The sequence below is a fragment of the Mustela lutreola genome, chromosome 16 (assembly GCF_030435805.1).
Source record: "Mustela lutreola isolate mMusLut2 chromosome 16, mMusLut2.pri, whole genome shotgun sequence".
Lineage (NCBI taxonomy): Eukaryota > Metazoa > Chordata > Mammalia > Carnivora > Mustelidae > Mustela > Mustela lutreola.
The window spans coordinates 9,475,245-9,496,025 of NC_081305.1; the positions used below are offsets into that span (position 1 = coordinate 9,475,245).

The following is a 20,781-nucleotide window of genomic DNA, read 5'->3' on the forward strand; positions in this document are numbered from 1 at the left end:
ACTCTTTACCACATAAAAGTCCAAGGCAGGCTTTACAAATAAAGTGCCATTTGCAGAAGAGATAGAATTTATTTGTTATCACATCATTAAAGTGTAAGTTTTTGGATGACAGAGGCTATGTATTTCTTATTTTTCCTAAGACATTAAAAATAACTTGTTGTGGGGTGCCTGGGTGGCTCAGTGGGTTAAAGCCTCTGCCTTCGGTTCGGGTCATGATCCCAGGGTTCTGGGATCGAGCCCTGCATCGAGCTCTCTGCTCAGCGGGGAGCCTGCTTCCCTTCCTCTCTCTCTGCCTGCCTCTGTGCCTACCTGTGATCTCTGTCAGATAAATCAATAAAATCTTTAAAAAATATATACCTTGTTGAAAACATGCTAGGTATTTGATTAATGTTTGTTGAGTAAATGGAAAACCTTGTTTGAAAGCATTTACCATCTGGCTTCCAGACTGGAACTTGTGGGTCGTGGTTTCAGTCTGGTTACACATACACAGTTAAATTTGATCTTCATCACAATTTGAGGCCATAGACAATGTGATTATCCCCATTTTAGTAGGGGAAAGCTCAAATGCCAAGCAATTTGCCCAGATTTGATCCCCAATTTGCAAGATCCGAAGTCTTATGCTCTTAATCACCGCACATGTGGGTATGGATGCTTGTGGTGTTTGAGGGTACAGTTGCTCCTGTCTGAGTCACTCCTTCGCCTGGATGTTTGGGTGCCAATTTGAATAACTCATGGGACGTATTTCCCAGGATCTTCCCTTGGCTGGTAGTAGGAGCTGTATTCATTCTGCTCAAGGCAGGAAGGCAAAAACACTTTGTCTTTGACAACCCAGGCTGCTGTAACAAAGGATCATAGACTGTGTCGCTTCTGAATAACAGAAATGTATTTCTTACCATCTCGAGGCTGGAAGTCCAAAATCAGCATGCCAACATGGTCAAGGTCTAGGGAAAGCTGTTTTTTTGGTTGCAGACTGCCAGTATCTTTGTATCCACACGTAAGGGGGGCGGGGGGAGCAAGCTCTCTCTGGACTCTCCTAATGGCAGTAATTACTGCCTAATGGCAGTAATCTCATTCATAAGGGTCCACCCTCATGACCTCACCTAATCCTGATTACCTCCTGAAAGCCCACCTCCTAATACCATCCCACGGGAAAGAGGGAGGGTTACAACATAGGAATTTCGCAGAGTCACAAACATTCAGTCCTATTTTTTCTCCCACAATCAAATTAGAAGTGAAACATTGAGATCTATATATTTCCTATTGTTTAAAAAAAGGTGGGGGGAGCTACTGAGTATTTCCCAAGCACACGCTTCTTCCCTGAATGAACCAATGGGAAAAGAAGTTAGTGTTGATGGTGCTGCATTCCAGGCACAATGCTGTGTGCATCAGGTACACTATGCTCAGGAACAACACCCACGCCTCTTAATGGACTTCATTCAAGCATCACTTCCTCTGTGTACACTTCCTTGACATCCTCCTTTATCCCAGAGTTGATCCCTCCCTAGGTGCGCTCACACTTGCCCTCCGAGGTTGCCTCTTTGAAGCTATGTTGCATATATTGGCGTCCATTTCTGCCCGTTCCCTAGACCTGCCTGTCCAGAATGAATGCCGCGACTCACAAGCACTACTGAGCATTTGTGGTGTGTCCCGGGCAAACTGAGATGTGCTGTGTTAAAACACACACCTGACTTTGAAGTCTTCGTTTGAAAAATGGAGTGTAAAATGTCTCATTAATAATCATATGGACTATATGTTGAAATGATAACATTCTGTATATTAGGTTAAATAAAATATTTAATTTTTTTTCCCTTTTTAATTTGACTCTTAGAAAACTTAACTTTGTATGTGGCTCATCTTCATATCTTTACTGGAGAGCACAGGTTTTTTTTTTTTTTATATTTTATTTATTTGACAGAGAGTTAGAGAGAGAGCACAAGTAAGCAGAGCGTCAGAGAGAGGGGGAGAGAGAGAAGCAGGCTCTCCGCTGAGCAGGGAGCCTGATGTGGGGCTCAATCCCAGGACCTCGGAATCATGACCCGAGCCAAAGGCAGCTGCTTAACCAACTGAGCCACCTGGGTGCCCCAGGAGAGCACAGTTTTAGACTGTAAACTTATTTTTCTTTCTTTTTAGACTGTGAATTTCTTTTCTTTTTTTTTTTTTAGATTTTTATTTATTTATTTGACAGAGATCAGAAGTAGGCAAAGAGGCAGGCAGAGACAGAGAGAGGAGGAAGCAGGCTCCCTGCTGAGCAGAGAGCCCGATGTGGGGCTCGATCCCAGGACACTGGGATCATGACCTCAGCCGAAGGCAGAGACTTTAACCCACTGAGCCACGCAGGCGCCCCTAGACTGTGAATTTCTTGAGGAGATGTCTGTCTCTTATTTCTAGGACCCGGAAGAGGGTCCTACACCCCATAAATGTTCACTAAAAATCTGTTGAACAAACATGTGTCTTCATTTAACACAGAGTCCCAGATCTTCTGGCCCCAGTGATGAGACCTGAAATTTGGCAGGAAGACCGCAGTGAAGGAACTCGTCACAGCAAAGGTTGGGTGAAGGGAGGCATTTTGGCCATCTATGTTCAGAAACCGTATTCTTCAAGTCAAGAGACCAATTAACAAAATAAAAGGTGAAACAAAGCACCTGAGTGGCTCAGTGGGTTAAGTGGCTGACTTTACCTCAGATCAAGGTCTTGGGTCCTGGGATGGAGCCCTGCATCGAATCTCATGGGGCTCCCTGCTCAGTGGGGAGTCTGCTTCTCCCTCTGCCCCTACCCCTGGCTCGTGCTCTCTCTCACTCACTCGCTCTCTCATAAATAAGTAAAATTGTTAAAAAAAAAAAAAAAAAGCAAAAACAGAAAGGGTGGTGTGATGGGAGAGCTGGAGTGGGGAAGTAGTTAGTAAGCTTGGACTATGGTTGCTGGAAAGCTTCAACAGCATCCCCCTTTGACTTTTGAAGAAAGAGCCAATTCCCTGGAAGAGTTCCAGTAGGAGCTCTGAGAACTTATGTGGTCCAGATCCCCTTGCTGCTCCTCCACATCCTAGTGGCTTCTTGCGGCTGTTCATCCAAGGGCATTGTCTGGCCACGGTAATGTGCGTGAGTCACACAAGGGGAAGGTCAGGAGCATCAGGGCATCAGCACAGTTGTTAGAAGCAGCCCGCTACTAATGATGCACGGGGATTGATGGATAATATGACAACTTCCTCATCTTTCAAATGAGAAAACTCGGGGACCTGTTTACCTCTCCCACAGTGGTAACTTGCTCATCAACACACCCTGAGCTGGCTTCTTCTCTTTCCTGTTCTATAGTCTTCTTCCCCGAGCTGTGCTTCTTGGAATCACCTCCCAATACTGCTGCTGGTACTCAGGTCCTTGCTCTGACACTCAGTGTCTGATTCCAGAGGACCCAAAGCAGGACAGCAGAGAATCGAGGTACTTGATGCCCCACTGGAGCTATATTGAGGCTTATCTCCTATCCCTGTTTGCACTGAACCCCACATTTACTCTTGGTAATCACCGCCATGCCCGAACTTTCAGGCCATACCACCACCTCACACCCTTGTTCCTTTCCACAAAAATCCAGGATCATCGGCTTGGCCTTCGGAGACCTCCACACCTGGTACTGGCTTCCCATCGTCCCTTTCTCCTGTCCCACTCCATCCCCATGTGTGGATTTCAGCTCTCCACTCCTCAGTGTGCCCTTCAGAAGCTCTCACCTCCTTGCTTCTCCACAAACGTTTCCCTGCGCCTCGGATGGCTTTTAAAAGATTTACCTCCATTACCACCCAAACCTCATTCACAGTGCTGAAAAGAATGGCTGTTCCCCATTCTGAGTTGTAAGTGAAGGTGTGGATTTCAGTTTAGATTCTAGTTGCTGGGTTGTGTTTAAATGGGACAGTGTACCAGCACTGGCTAAGTGAGACCGTGAGATTTATACAGAGTACGTGAACATTGTATCAGATTATGTAAGAAAACCCTTTGTGCAGGCACTTTGAAGGAATTTCACTGGCAACGTGAGTAATATTTCTCCCTTGCAAATCCAGGTTTACATGTCTGTGGCATTTTATTGGCGTGGGTCTTGGGTCTACTTTTTGGCTTCCTGCTGAGAATATGGGAAACACAGTAAAGACTCCCGAATCATGAATTCTTTCATGAAATCTTAGCCTTGAGGATTTACTGTTGTGTATCTCTTTGATTACCTTGAGGATATTAGATCATGAAAATGAAAATGGTTGAGATGTATGAGGGTTTTGTTTTTGTTTTTGAGAGAGAGAGAGAGATGTGTGAGTTTTAAAATCAGTACCTCACTGAACACTAGGATGGAGGGCTAGAAAAAAAAATGCTTCTTGATATGCACGTTATTTGCTACAAAGCAAAACAAGTTTACAAACATATCCTTGAACTCAGAGGAAACAATATATGAAGAGTTTCTAGGGAACAAGGGATGGTCATTTAGCACCATATTTCACCCTGTTTAAGCCAAGAAGCATGATAGGGTGAGTTCTAGCTTGGCTAGAAATCCTGACCCCACCACTTACTAGCTGTGTGATCTTGGCCAAGTGCAAAAACCTTAATCTTCGGTCTTGTCACCTATAAAATGGGCTGTTGGCAGGGTAGGCAAGTTAATGTAAATATTATTTAATTTTATGTAGCTCTCTTAACAGCATATGTAGGTACCTTATAAGCACCATTATAATTATTGTTGTTTTTATAGGATGTCTTTAGTAGTTACGTTATTTTGTGGTTATACTTTCTTGCTTGAGTGAGTTCGAATGTTTCTTTTAAAGGCTCATCTCATCTTGACTCCTATCTTCTCTACAGTCTTTAGTTTTTCATTTGAAAATTCTGTCACATATGTTTTTTTTTTTCTTGTTTAGTCACCCACTTCTTCCATTTTAATAGTGGGGCTGCTTTTCCAACAACTATTTAAGTGGAGTCACTGATGCCAGGCGAGGTTATGCTATGCTGAATACTTTATTTATATATTTTATGTAAACATAATTTGCTTTGTAGGCACAATGTAACAAAAGCTCTAAAGCCACAAATACGTTAGACAATGTTTCAGTTCACTCCAATCAAGTTTAAATGACAGAGAAGCCTTCACAGTTCCTTTAAGGCAAACTGAGACTTTCTTTATACCTCCTTCAGAAAACCAATCACGTGACAGGAAGAAGGTGCTTAAAACGAGAGTGCATTAAACGACTAATTTTGGCATTTTTCTTTCTCCTGTTCCTCATGGCGTAACTGGACCTTGATAGTCAAACTCTAGTTTACTCTTCTGACTTGGTATTCTGAAGAGACAAAAGGGTTTTCTTTAGCCAACTGCCATTATTTGTGATGACTGTATTAATTTTGCTGGTTGAAAAACAGATTTGGGGAAGCATGATTTTTTTTTTAACGCCTCTCCTCTGGACAGAACAAAAGCCTTTTGGATTCCCACTCCCCTCGCAGAGGACAGCCCTGATTTGGCCAATGTCTCTTTGTTACCCCAGCCCTAGAAAATGCCATTTCTGTCCAGCTCACCAAGAATGTCACTTGGGTAGTGGTTCTTCTTAAAACCTCATTATCAGCTTGGTTAGGGGAGAAATATGACCAATAACACAGTGTTTAGTGAAAGTGTGTGTATGTGGGGTGGGTGGGGGTGATAAACCTCCACATTATCTTTCTGAGTGGCCCAGAAATGAAATATTGGTGAGTCCTGGGGTATGAACACATGATGTGAGTGTCTTCTTCTGAGATACTATCATCTCTCTGCTCAGCAGATGGCAGCACCCTTACTTGTCCCCATATTTTACACGTACATTCACAATTTATCCCTTCAGATAAATATTTGGCATAAATAAGTCACCAAAACAAGCTTAGGATAGGAAAAAAGAACACGATTAATGAGGTGATATTTGTTACAAAAGGAATTTGGAAATAAAAAGGTAATTGCTGGAATGCATTCCTTCCCATCATTTGGGGAAAGAGTTGGGTCTTCCCTAAGGCTCACTGGTGGAGAGATGGGGCAGTCAGGAGCCCTCCAAGGTCTTCCAGAAGACAAATGACGGAGGAGGGTGCTGATCACATGGGCTCCTTGGGTCTCCAGCTTGGTTTGTGAGTGAAAGAGTCACCCTTTGAGCCAAAGTTAGAGGAGGGAATAAGGACCCCCTTGTGGAGACACTGAGCCTCTCTCTCTCTTCCTTCAGGGAACTGTTCACCTCAAGACATGTGGTGCAGCGGGGTATGGGGTTTCTTAAGAGTTTAGGAGCTGGAAAATTAGACAGTGGTATATAATCAAGTAGTTTGGTCCCTGAATTCCAAAAAGCAGGGGCTTCCAAAGAGCCTGCACCATAATTTTATATTTTAGAGGAGAGGAACTGCACATTTGGCATCAGATACTGAACATCAGCTGATTGTATCGCTAGAGTTTGTTACATGTCAGAACATGCTTTGGCAAGAAAAGAGATACTCATTGATTTTTTTTTTTCCTAATATGGTCTACAAGGGAGGTCTTCCTTGGGGGATCCTCGGCCAAGGCAGCTGTTAACTACCTGGAATTGAAAGAGCGAAATCGGTAACGCCCATGGGAGTGTGCAAACGTAGGCAAATCTCAGTAATGACTTCTGAAATAGTCCCACATATGTTGAGTTTTCTTGAAATTAATAGAAAACATATATGGCGGGCAGGGAGGAGGATTTTGCTCATGAGACCTGGTTTCAGAGGAGACGTCTCTGTGGCCGATACTCTCAGACTCATGCTGTTTGTTGACCCATCTTCTGTCCTGAAAAATCCACATCTACTTTCCTGTGTTGATGGTTAAAAACCCATGAATGGATCAAGCATCAGCGTCTGAGAGGAGAGTGGTTCAACCTTTTTGACCAATACATAACTGAATGGATACAAGGAAGTTGATTCCTAAATGGCGAGAGGGAAAGTACTATTTGGAGAGATCCTAAACATATAGGCTTATAAAAGCACCTCCTGGCCTACCCTCCTTCTGCCAGCCACATTGGCAAGTGCCCTTGTCAGAATCATGGGTGCCTGGCAGCAAAAAGTGTCATTGGCCTGAAGAATTCTAGGATCTGGACAGTGCTTTTATGATAACACCTTTCAATCCAAACTTGTCTTTGCCCATGTCTGGTCCCGTAGGCATTGGGCCTGTGGGCTCGTATTAATTTGCAAGGCTGTTCTAGAACTGTCAAGAAGGACCCAAAGATGGATGGTTTTGAAGTAGGGGAGAGGGGAGAGTGTAATACACAGATGGGGGAAGGACATAATACTGCACAGGATGGGCTTGGCACTTAATTTCAGAAACAACAGTGATCAACAGCTTTTAGCTCAGCTGACTGCAGACAAACACAACACACAGTGGACTACAGCATTTGTTCACTGGGGCACAGAAGAGCTTTCTCGACCGGCTCCTCTTGTTCCAAACCATCCTTCACATTCTCCTGCCTGGGTCCTGGGTTACTGGATAAAGGGCATCCGCTCCTTGTTCTCACTGTCCCCCTCGTGGTCCTCCTCCTCTTCTCCTGCCTCGCTGGTCTCTGTGCTGTCGTTGGCCATCTGCAAGTCAACAGAGGATGTTTTAGAGGGTCTGCAGGCTGTCTCTTACCTTCTCCGTGCATCTGAGGAAGGCCCCTTGGGAAGGACTTCTTTGAGGGCTAAGAGTTAGGGTCGCTTTCTTCCCCAGGAAGGCAGTGTGCTACTGGCTGTCTGATGTTGGGTGTCCTAAGAAGCAGACTCTTGAGATAAGGATTTGAGTGCAAATATTTGGAATTTGGGAGATGATTCCAGAAAGCACAGGTAAGGAGAGAGGAGATGAGGCAGAAAAGGCAGGGAAGTCGGCACAGGGCGTGTTAGTAAGTAGGCTCCTACTGTGGGCAGCTGGGGCTCAGTCATGCTGGGGACCACTGGGAGTCAGTGAGGGACACATCTCACAGTTATTCCACATGAGGGGTAAGAAGCCAGGGAATGGCCACGGTGGGTTATCTCCCCAACATCTCTGGCCAGTTGTGTACATACTGTCCAAACAGGTTCCTGTGGCTGGAGGCTCTCAGAGGGGTCAGGTGCTGGAGGAATGGGGACACTCATAGCATCCACAGCTCAGACTGGCCAGGGTTCAACTCCCGATGCTGTTACTTCCTAACAGCCAGAACAACTAACAGCCATGTGTACCTACTTTGTTGTCTACATCCACACCGTTGGAATGTCTTTTCTGTGAAGATGTGTACTTTGGTTCTAGCCAAAGCCTCATAAGAGCCCTCCTGAGATTGCGGAACAAGGACCACCACATATGCCAAGGCAGGCCCTGAGCTCTTACACTCAGAGTTGGGCTTTTCAACTCCTGCTCTGCTCACAGACCCCCATGGTCAAAGAAATCTTCATAGAGCTTGAGGGCCCAAGAGGACCTCATGTGTTATGGAGACAGGCAGGAAGCTGCTGCCAACTGTCCTGCTTAAAAGCAACAAACTCTCCAGGATGGCTCTAGATCTCCTCTACTGGTAGGGTAAAATAGATCTGGTCAATGTGTTTTAAGAACGTAGGTGTACAGAAAACCTGAGGCCCAGCCCCTTTCTCCCTGGTTTCAACCCCTCATCTGTCTTCAAACATTTGCTGGCAGAGTCCTGGGACTTAGGAAGCACTTAATAAACAAAGTACCTATTGTTATCAGTCACTTGCATTTTGTAAAATGCCCTCTCCTGAAGTCATCCTTTATTGAGTGAAATGACTATCATCCTGAACTACATTAAGGTTACAAAACCCAAGGAAACACTTAAACAAAACAAAACAAAAAGGAAACACACATGCACACACACACACACACACACACACAGAGTAAAACATGTAAAGATTTTAGTTTTTTCTCTTTTACAAATGCCTCATGCAGGTTTAAAACTAAACAGGTGAGAAAGCAAACAAATTTAAAACCCTTCTTAAGTATTTTCTTCGTTAAACCTTCCCTAGAACTTAGTATGAACCAGCCAATGCCTTATTTGTATCACTCCACCTGACTTGTGAGAACTGATCGATCTCCACTTAATGCAGATACTGAAGATGGAGCGGCGGAATAATTGCCCAGGGTCTCACACAGGAGATCAGAACCAGGTTTCAAAGCCACGTGGTCCGATGGCACTCGGTGTGTTGACCACCACACTACATTGCCCGCCACTTACAAGTGGCCCTTGCAAGAGGGCTAGGGTGGGAGCATGATGTGCTTCTCTCCTGGTGGGATCCCTGGATGTGAGGGTGTCATCCTGACGAAAGGAAGCGAAATCAGTGCAATCATCAGGAGGCATCTCAGAGGCAGGTGGCGTCCTTCTGTTGAATATGTGAATGTGAATGTATTCGATTTACCAGGAATCCCTCCCACTTACGGCAGCCAAGAGACAGCACTTGCAGTAGACACAGATCCGTCCTGTCCTTTCCTGACTGTCCTCAGATTGCTCTTGAAACGCTCTCACTGGAGCATCTTCCTTTCTGTGTTAGCCTGTGTCCCAGTTCTGGGACTCATCGCTCATTTGCACGATCATCTGATTACGCTGGTCTGCCGCAAGCCAGAACTGCTTGCATTTCCCCCTACCTGACCTGTGCCAGCACCCAATAGGCCCTTTTGTGTTGAACTGAGCGGACCGTCTGCTTTTGACTCACCAGTGGAGTCGGGGTCTTCTCTACATCGAGAATTAGTTTGCCGATGTTCCCCCGGTCGTGGATCCGTTGCATGGCTTCCTTCACCTGAGAGGAGAAAAAGTGAAGTGATGGTTGGGGGAGAAATCGCCCAGGTGGAAAAGCCAAACCATTCGCTGCCCACGTGGGGGCGCTGTGGTTCAAGGTTAGCCGCTAAGCCAGCGATGGTCTGGAACAGTGGGTGCAAATAGGAGCTTGTGCAAGCAACTTGGTCTTCTGGGTCTAAGGAATGAAAGTGATAGTTCCTGCAGTAAGACGAAATTTTCTTAAAAAACAAAAGTTGGGGTGGGGTGGGGTGGGATGGGGTGGATGGGGAGGAGAGTCCCGCGAAGTTCTAAGAGACACAGGGCACATCAGCCAGAGTAAATTTTGACCGGTACAATTATTTTTTTTCAGAGTCAGTTGTGCCCTGCTTACCAAAATGGTACATAACTCTGATTCATAGTTTAACCAAAATGGCCCATTGCCTAGGCTAACCGATACTCAGGAAAGTTCCCTTTGGTTATTCCTGGTTATTGGCTGGAAATTTTGTTTCCACCGAAGTAGAGATTACTCCAGAATAGTATTCTCCCCAGAGAAGAAGCCCTAGTTTTCCTTTAAATGATAGGGGCTTGTCAGATCAAGTCCCTCTAAAAAAGGCAGGCGTGTGCCTTCATCAGATTTGCACTTGAGCATTTCATTCTGTGGCTGTGCAGAGAATGAGCTGTCGGGGCTGCTCTGAGGATAAAATGAGACAAGGAGAGGGTACTACTACCCAACACTTGGCATGAATAGGTCCTCCACATCTCTTAGTGACATCTAAATGGAAATACATCTCTTAATTTAAAAAAAAAGTTACAAGAGACCTACCCTAAATACTTTTCCTAAAGTCTCAGATTTTTAAATATTTTTGTTCACTCATTTAGTCTACAAAATATTCATCAAATGTTCTTGTAGGCTAGACACCATGGTTTTTGTTTGTTTGTTTTTGTTTTGTTCTAAGTAAGCTAGGATGTCTGTCTTAGAGGAATTCAGTCTGGGGCTGATGGAGTAGTGTTTGCTTCAAAAAACCAAAGCTCTCTTCTCATTTGGATAAAAACTTGACAGAGCCATTAAAATGTGCATACTCTAATTTCTTTTCTGGGACTTATCCTAAAGACATAATCCAAATTGTGGGGTTGGGGGGGCTTGCCACACGAACAATATTCAATCACAGCTTTGCTTTTAATGGCAAAACACTGAAGCAACTTGTATATCAAAGAATAAGGGAATGGTTAAGTAAACCATGGCTCTTACATTTGTCGATGGAATAGAAATATTATGTCGCTATTAAGCTCCTAATTATTGAAGAACATACAGCAGGATTAAAAGCCTTCATAATATTGCTAACTGAGAAAACCGAGATGCATGATTTTATTTACATCCCCATAATACCATGGACATCCTAAAGTATCTAGAAAGGGATTTGGATATATGATAAAACATTAGGTAGGGGAAATTAGTGCCTTTTAACTCCAAACATTGCTATTTGATTATGAAATTCAAATCAGTATTTAATATAAGTTAAATGCATCTTTAAATGTATAGTCTTTGGAAAACCTAGCATTGGTTAGCATCAGCTTCTTTTATAGACTGTTAGTCTTTAATAGACTGTTAAACTTCCTGACCCTAATACATACGCCAATATATTTCTTTTATTTCCGTGATGAACACTGCTTTTCAAAATGCTGTCATGTCTGGTCATAACAACTATTTACTGAGAATGTTTCGATATCATGGCTCCCAACTGTCCTTTCTTCCTGACACTTAACAGCCATGTAATAATCTGCTTCCCTTGAATGTGGGCTGGACTCCTAACTTGCTTCTGACCAGCAGAATATAGCAAAAGCGATGGGATGTCACCTCTAAGACTAGGTTATAAAAGACGGATTTCTGTCTGGTAGTCTCTCTCTCTGACTCTTCTTGCCTTCTTCCTCCGATGACACAAACTGCCGTGTTGGAGCTGCCCTACAGAGAGGACCGCATGGCAAGAAACTGAGGGAGACCTCCCACCCAAGCCAGTGAGGAACCAATACGCTTAGTCCAAAAGCCCAGAGGAGCTAGATCCTGCCAGCAACCAATGGGAGAGCTCAGAAGCAGATCCTTCCCCAGTTATGCCTGGAAATGAGACTGTATCCCTAGCTGACACCTTGTTTGAAGCCTTGGGAGATCCTAAGCTGAAGGAACTAGCTAAACCATGCCCAGATTCCTCATCCACATAAAGTGTGATCAGAAATGTTGTTTTAAGCCTCTACGTTTTGGGGGTAATTTGTTGTGCTGCAGTAGATAAATAGCCTTCTTATTTTCCCTACATAATTCTTACCTTGCAAGATCTATATTACACCCATTTTACAGGTAAGTACCTTGAGGCTCAAAGATATAAACAATTCGTCCAAAGATGAAATGGCTATCGGTGCCAGAATCGTGGCTTAAACTCAGGTTTGTCAGACTTCAAAACCGATGCTTTTTCCAGTTCACCCAGACTGTGTTTCATCTGATTCTCAAAGGCAGAGGAAGGTGGTAGGTAATGTCTCACATAATGACTTCCCAGAATTCAGTTGTGGATTACCCTGGCAAGTCATTAAGCACCTGGCAACTCCTTGGAGATTCAGAACAATTTTTGTGCTGCTTTTCCAATAAGACAGAGCCCACGGAAACTGAAAAGCTGTTTTCCTACCAGTTAAAGCTTATTGTGATGTTAGAAAAAAAGCCCCCTGAAGGGCTGGCTCTAATCTGCATATTTTAGGGACCTTTCTTTCTTTCTTTCTTTCTTTCTTTCTTTCTTTCTTTCTTTCTTTCTTTTTCTTAAGGTTTCGTTTATTTATTTGAGAGAGAGAGAGCGAGCGCCCAAGTGGGAGCGGCAGAGGGAGCCCGGGAGAGAGAGACTCTCAGGCAGACCCTGCACTGGGAGTGGAGCGGACTTGGGGCTCAGTCCCAGGACCCTGAGATCATGACCTGAGCCGATACCAAGAGTCAGACACTTAACCAGCTGTGCTACCTAGGGGGCCCTGCGAAATCAACTGGTTCCTTGAAATTTCTTCTGTGGGGGATAGAGAAAGGGTTAGGAGTCTTCCTAAGAGGTGACTGAAGTGGTCTGATCCCCAGCCATGCTGTCTGCGTTGACATCCTCTTACGCTGCTGCTCTTAGCGTGTGAAAGAGTCCTTTTGATGACAGCTTAGAGGAAAGAAGTACAATCTTTTGAGCAATTCTTTACCAGGCACAGTATGAGGCTTTGCTTAATGTATGAGGTACATAGGTTGCTTTTTATCTGCACACCTCGGGTTCACAGAAGAGAAACCCAAAGGTGAAAATCGAAGGAATTTGCCCCCGTCACCATCTGAAAGGTGGGTAGAACCACTTGGAACCGTTTGGTTGCTGAGAGAGCAGTTCCCCCTTTTCAGGACTCTGGACAAAACCTGGGACGGGGGGCGCCTGGGTGGCTCAGTAGGTTAAAGCCTCTGCCATTGGCTCTGGTCACGATTTCAGGGTCCTGGGATTGAGTCCCACATGGGGGGGGGGGGTCTCTGCTCGGCAGGGAGCCTGCTTCCTCCTCTCTCTCTCTGCCTGCCTCTCTGCCTACTTGTGATCTCTCTCTGTCAAATAAATAAATAAAATCTTAAAAAAAAAAAAAAAACTAGTAAAGGGCTCTGCCTCTGCTCTCGAAAGCTGCCCTCAGATAATCCCATCGCAAGGTAGAGTCTGCAAAAAGAGACCTTGCTCCCAAATTACCAGTTTATAAACTGAGCCATCTCTGTAGGTGACAGTGCCCAAAAGCTGGTGATGGTGACAACCTCCAGAAAGCTGCTTGTTCTCTCTTGGGGCTGGCATTTTTCTAAGATACACTTCTGCTTAAAACCTTTTCCCGTTACACTAGAGAAAAGCCTAGTACACCTGCACAGCCTAATGCAGGAGCCATGAGTCACGGGGGCCACCGGACCTTTGAACAGGGGGCCACCACAGACTTCAGTGTAAACCAGCTGGCCAACTTCAAAGACCTAATAAGACAGACTATGCACTGTCTTGTTCAGAATTGTTGACATGCATTACATATTGCAAGGATAGCATGAGAGATATTCTGGGTTAAGTAAAACATATCACTAAAGTGAAAAGCAAAACTGTGAGGCCATTACTTTTTATCATAATTTTACTCTTACTTTTCTGAATGTGATTACAACAAAACTGAAAAATTCGTGCGTGGCTCTCATTGGACTTCTGCTGGACAGCACTGGACTTGATCTTCCGGAGCTAACGTTGGTCGCTCTTTCTCGTTTCACTGATTTCTCGTATACCTCCCCCTCTCCGGCCACTGGAGACTTACCTGAAGCTCCCTGGGCTTCTCAGTTGTGTCCCTTTCTATAAATTGGGCTCCTTCCTGGAGTGCACTGGTCCTGGAGCTAGCTCATATTTGTCCTGTGGCCGGTTTAGAGGCGAACCGTTGGAAGCTGCTCTGCGTCCTCCACCCCCGCCCCTCGCAGTTCAGGTCAAGTCTCCTTTGGGCTCCCTTGCCACCTTGGGCCAGCTAGTAATGTCACCCTTACCCCAGTTTGGAACTTAGCCCCTCTTCTCTACAGTACAACTCTCTAGACCAGCGTCATGCAGTAGAAATAGGAAGTGAGCTACAGAGGTTCTAAAATTTCTCCAGTTACGCCCGTTAACAAATGTAAAAAGAAACTTTTTACATTAATTTTAATAATATATTTTCTTTAACTAAATCAATCCAAAATATTATCACTTCAATATACACTCAATATAATAAAGTCTTAATGAGATATTTTATATCCCTTTTTCCTCCTTTTTGTTTTTAAAAATTTTTAAATATTTTATTTATTTATTTGACAGAGAGAGAGAGATCACAAGTAGGCAGAGAGGCAGGCAGAGGGGGTGGGGGAAGCAGGCTCCCCGATGAGCAGAGTCCGATGTGAGGCTTGATCCCAGGACCCTGAGATCACGACCTGAGCCGAAGGCAGAGGCTTAACCCACAGAGCCACCCAGGCACCGCTTTTTTCCCCTTTTGTACAATGTGTTTGGAATCCAGGGGATACTTGACACTTACAACATGTTTCAATTCAGATGAGCCACTCTTCAAGTGCCCAGCGGCTGCCCGTGGCTCACGTCGGCCATACTGGAGAGCGCAGCTCCAGATGGTTGGACAGTGGCACCAACCTCAGGGACCCCAGTGCATGGGACTATCATATAACAGCCTCTAGAATGAATGAATGAATGAATGAGCAAGTGGGTATGTGGAGAGAGTGAGAGCCTCTCACAAGAGCCACACAAGAGGTTTCTCTTTCATCTGGCCCTCATCCCAGAGCCCCTGGCCCAGGCAGCTGCCTCTTGGTGGCCTGCTCAGTGCTGTCTGGGTGGCCTAGTGGAGTCTGTTTGTCATCAGGGCCATGGTCCCGCGCATCCATTCTGAGATACGACTGCCAGCTGTGCAGCGGGCCAGATTTGGTGTTGGCAGCTGGATTTCCCAGGGCTAGGGATCCTGCTGGTGTCCCATCCAGACAGTGGGAGGAAATTTGAGTCACATCATTAAAACATCTCACAATGCCAGGATCCTGAGCACAGAGGCTGCCTGAGTGTTTTCTGATACTTCCTGTCCTGGGGAGGCTACCTTGGTGCCATCCGAAGTGGATGGTGGGAGCGGGCAGTGAGATCACCACCAGGCTCCGCTCTGACTCGTCAGGTCATTCTGGCAGCTGCTTCATCTCTGCTCCTCACCTTCTTAATACGTTCAACAAAAACGGCTCTTCATCCATCATGCAGTCACTCAGTCAAACAATGCCAAAGCCTCGTTCAGGAGCTGTGTATAACGGATGAAACAGATATGCTCTCTCTGTCCTGACGTCCTCACAGTTTTGCTTATTAAATAGGTTAATCGTAGTAAAAAGAATCTCACAATTAAAAAAATGTGTTCTTGATCTGTTTATTTAGCCCCTGTGGATCGCAACCCATCCGAATTGATCCTGTACCATTGGTTCCTGCTCCAACAAAGTCCGCTGGCATTCAAGATGGCATTCGAGCACGATCTACGGGAAAGTGAACGGGGTCAGACCATGTTTGCTTGGAGCAGTAGTTTCGGTCATGCTTATTTCTGTCTGCCGTGGAACTAAGAGAGGGGAGGCAGGGTTTCTGGAAGGCTGGGAAGACAATGTTGAGTGAACACCTACAAGATCCCCTGCCCTCCTGAAGTGTATGGTCTTGTGGGAGACACAGACAGTCAGAGAGTGACTCGAATAAATGTAAGATTGCCGCTTGATAATTTTAATACGCTGTTACGAGAGTGTGAATAGGGGGTTTGATCTGGTAAGGAAGGTCAGGGAGAGTGTCCCTGAGGTGGTAATTGAGCTGGGATGTTAAAGGATGAGTAGGGAGTAACTAGGACACAAAAGGGGAGGGACCGTTCCAAGCAGAAGGGGCGGAATGGGAAGAGAGACTGAGAAGAGACCAGGGGGCGACAAAGAGCAAACCCGAATGTGGGGCAAGCTGCGGGCAAGCGTGGCTGGGGCCTACGGTGCTATTTCCCAAAGAGTTTGCAAGGATGCAGCGGCCACACGGACCATACAAACCTCCAGTTGCCTTCTAACTGGGTAGGCCATTTTTTTTCACACTTGAGTAATGAAAGTTAACAATGCTCAATCTTTGTTGGGATCTCATTTAATGTTTCATGGTCTTCAATTTCCTTTTGAATGGTGTGAAAGGCACAAAGTCATTAGGGTACAAATGACACCACTTAATAATCAAAGCATTTGGCTTGTGCCATGAATAATAATAAGCCCAGCCACCTAAAATAGGGAAAAAAATTAAGATGGGTTATTCCATGGATCACTGTGCCTATTAGGTGATAAATTAAAAGGTTTGAAAAGGAAGAAATGAATAATAGTATAATTAAGAAGCACATCTACCAATGTCATCTGGGGAAGATCACTCCCATTAACAACAGCCATCTTTGGGATGACTTAAAATACACAGTGGGTGTTGAAAAGTAACACATTCATTGCAAGTGGACTTGAAATCTGGAATTTCTGTGTTTTGTCAAGTAGCTCCAGGAGTCTATAAAGTGAGCGAGCCCCCAGATTTTGACCTAGATGGAAGAGTGACCAAAAAAGTAAAATGTCAGGGACCGTGAGTTGACCTACATGGGAAGACAGAAAAATGATTCAGTCAGCTGCTCTTTTGGACCAGTTGCGCATGGGGTCTTTGCAACGAAGCAGGGTGTGGGCTAGGCTGGAGAAAAGGAGGTGACAAAGGTACAGAACTGAAGGAGGCACTCACTCGCAGGGTCACTGAAGGAGGCACTCACTCGCAGGGTCATGCAGGTGCTGGGCCGGCACCTGACAGGAAGGCCCTCTTACAGTTTAACCCTTGTCACCCGTATGGCCCCACCCTAGTTCTGGTCCTCAAGGATGGCTGCTATTTTCTTTAAAAAGGGAAACATTAAGTAGCTTTTAGAAGCACGCAAGGGCTTGCGTGCAGGTGTTTGGGGGCATTTTTAGCACCCAAGGGAATTGAAAAGTGTTGATCCCATCATGTAGACATAGCTGTAGTTGAGACAAGGGCTGGGATGCCAAGGGTGCCAAATTCGAGGCGGCCACCAGAGCAGATATGTGTGGGACAAGTTGTCTGGCAATGGTTAATGGCCAGTGTAAGTAACGTTAGTAAGAGAGGTGTTGTGCTTGTATGAGAGGCCCCTGCAAACAAGTGCTCACGTAGAAAGCTGTTTCTCCACCACTTTGCCTGAAGGGGGATTTGCTGAGGATCCCTCCGCTTCAAGAGAAAGGATAGGGGAGGGTTAGAGGCTCTGGACCTAGCACCGTAGTGGTATGAGAGTCACACCTGTCGGTCCATACCTTGTGTTGGAAGGCAAGAGTCGCCAGGAAAGAACTGGATCTAAAACCAGGTGAACATCAAGGACAAGAGGCAGTCCCTCCATGGGGGGTAGGGGGCGTTGTTCACTGTCATCACAGCAGCTGACGCAGGACGAGCACTGCGCAGGTGCCGTCACCGAGCAAAGCATCTTACAGGCATGATCTCATTTCACTGCATCAACCCTGTGCGGTAAGTGGGACTTTGTCAGGCAGTCAGTCAGGGGTACCTAAAAATACTCCCCCTTTTCTTCTGGAGTCCGTGTTGCTCATGGAGGACCCCTAAAATCGAGCTTTAGTATGGGAAAGTGTCTTGCCCAAGGTGGACCCGTGGGACGTGGAGGAGCCAGGCCTCCAACTGAGCCCTCTGTAACTCCAGCGCCCAGCGCACGGTTGCCAGGTATGCAAGCCTGGGATGAAGTTCGAGACAGGAGGGAACATTCTGGGCCCCGGGTCCCTGCATGTAGGAGCAGTAACACGTTACTTCCTCTCTACTTGGGGATGCACCTTACTGGTTCCCTGGCATGACCCTCATTACCGTCCCTCTTGAAGAGTTTGTCACCGAGGAACTGTTGACATTCTGTGCCAGAGAACTCCCGGTTGTGAGGGGGCTGTCCTGTGTATTGCAAGGTATTCAGCAGCATTGCTGGCTAATACTCAATGCCAGTAGCACTCCCCAGTCTAATAAGTAAAAATGTTTCTAGATATTATCACATGTCCCCTGGGAGGGCAAAATTGCCTCTCGTTGAGACCCTCTTGTCGTATTACGGGAGCGTGTTGCCCAGGATCCCCTCTGCACCTCTCCCACCTGAGCTCTGTGCCCTCAAGGGCAGGCAGCTGCTATACCTCAGCACGCAAAGGCACTTGCCCACAGGAAACTAAGTTCTGCTCTGGACCTCGGACTAGGCCTGGGAAGAGTGTGTGGTCCACAGCAGGTGCTCAGTGACAGAGGAACACAAGGCAGCTTCTGACCTCAAACAGCTCGTTGGCGGTAGTAGGTTCTCGGAGTGTGGACTGAAGGCTGCCTCCATTGGAATCCCAAAGCGTGGCTTTGAAAGTGCTGTATTGGACTCAGCCTAGACCTGTTTGTGGAGATACTCCCCTCTAGGTGATTCAGGACCTCTCAAGTTTGAGACCCTTAAGCTCAGCTGGTTCTTTACTGAACAAATGCTGACTGCCCACTCTAAATCAGGCCCTGTGCTTGGCTGACTCGGGGCAAGGAACAGGAAAGGTGATAAGCTCCTTGCTCAGCTAAGATCCCTCGCAGAGAGTGAGCCTGTGTTCCCCTTTCTCGTATCTGGGAAGAGCCTAGTTAACACGCGGCTTATATATCATTGGGTGTTAGAGCGGCAGAGAGCCACAGCTACAGCCCCTCCCATTCCAGGGCAATGGGGAAGGAATCAGTTGTCAGCTTTGGTTCTGCACCCTTGTGGGGACATTAAACAACCTAACTTCTGCTCAGTGCCTCAAGAAACCTTCAGGATATTCTTTTACAGTGAATTAAACCCATTCACTGGCTCTGTGTGGCCCCTCAAAGGACCCAGCAGCCGAGTTTCTTGTGCTTGTGGTGGAGGGAATGATCTGTGTGGTGGTGGGGTCATAGGATACGTGTGCATCAGTTAGAATCAGTGGGTTATTAACAGCCCACAACCTACGGTCACAATGAGCCAGATCTTACTGGGACATGAGCAGAAAAATCAGAAGCAGAGTTGCAGGCTGGAAATGCAGGGGGAAGGCTTGTTTCTTTTTGAAGGAGCGTAGGCTCTAGCGTGACCCAATGGCTAGTAGGGATGTATGTCCTTGAACTAAGATATGCAAATCAGTGCTCTGCCCAGTGAAAACAAATGTCCGGAAATAAAATTGCATTTCGCTATAACTACAACCAAGTAAATAATGGCTTGCTTATAGATAGGAATCTGGTAATAACGCCTTGAAAAAAAAATTCACACCGAGTCTTCAGCTAAACTATTCATTCTTTTCATTAAAAAAAAGTAATGAACACACGGTAATGTCTGGGTAATAGTTGTGTAGGCCTGCAGAAACAAAGTACACCAAGCTAGGTGGCTTGAAACAACACCAATTTCTCAGACAGCTCTGGAGGTTACAAGTCCAAAATCAAGGACTAATTGATTATTAGCTGCCATAATTTATAAGGAGACACGTCCCTTCATCCATTTTTGAATTACCAGTGATAAACAATTCAAATAGGAAAGGCAGGAGAAATAATTGATTTTTTTCCTTATGTTTACTGATAGCAGCAGCTTTTCAAAAGAAGCAAAATGAAAGAAGCAGAATAAAGCTGCATGAGTAAATCAGGCACTACTTCAGTAGCTAATAGTCCTTATTTGATATTTAAAGGCAAGAAACTGGAGAAAAATGTTCATCAGGAGTAGGATAGGAGAACTACAGGATATCTCTGTATCTTATTGACATGGTAAGAAGAGTAAGTAATTGTATATTCAGTGTGACCACATCTGTGTAAAACACATACTAAAGATAACAATAGGTTATATGAACCCAACAGCTCTGGCTACATCTGGGTGGTAAGGATATGGCTAGTTTTCATTTTCTTCATTATCTCTGTTTCAAATGTTTACTTAATTATTTAAACCACCCTATTGAAGTATAATTGACATGTAAAAGCTGTGTATACATAATCGATGATTACAACTTGATGAGTTCGGGGTAAGTGTGCACCTGTGAAGCCATCACCACCGTCAAAGCCATAAATATACCCCTACCCTTCACCTCCCAAAGCTTCCACTTGTTCTCGTCATTATAATAATTACGTTGTAGTTATGTTTTATGATAAGAGCACTCAACATAAGATCTACCCCCTTGGCAGATGTTAGGTGTGTAGTACATATAGTGTGTTAGCTGCAGGCCCTGTGCCGTACAGTAGATCTCCAGATCTTACCCATCTGGTGAAACTGAACTTGGTACCCTCTGGCTCTTGCCTCCCCAGTCCTCCCTCCCCTGGCCTCTGGCAACCGCTCTCCGATTCTCTGCTTCTCTAAGTGTGGCTAGTTTCGAATCCACATAGAAGTGAGATTTTATTTTTTTCTGTGTTTTATAAAAATGTCCACAATGAGCATGTGTTCACTGTAGCATAAGTTTTAAAAGTAATAGTGAGTATACCCTCTAGGTCCACCTGTGTTGTTGCAAATTTGTCAAGATCTCATTTTTTATGACTGAGTAATAACATATAAATATATGTAAATATTATATA

General features: G+C 45.2%; 1 protein-coding gene across 1 annotated transcript in view; it reads right to left on the minus strand.

Annotated features, from left to right (window-relative positions):
* Positions 1–4,954: 4,954 nt before the first annotated feature.
* The window catches only part of VAT1L (vesicle amine transport 1 like), a 136,455-nt gene continuing 120,628 nt past the window's right edge, over positions 4,955–20,781 (minus strand). The window contains exons 8-9 of the mRNA XM_059152664.1: positions 9,633–9,716; positions 4,955–7,547 (exon numbers count right to left, since the gene is read on the minus strand). Of these exons, the coding sequence (XP_059008647.1) occupies positions 7,449–7,547; positions 9,633–9,716 (183 nt within the window). The 3' untranslated portion in view covers positions 4,955–7,448. The remainder of the gene's footprint in view (positions 7,548–9,632; positions 9,717–20,781) is intronic.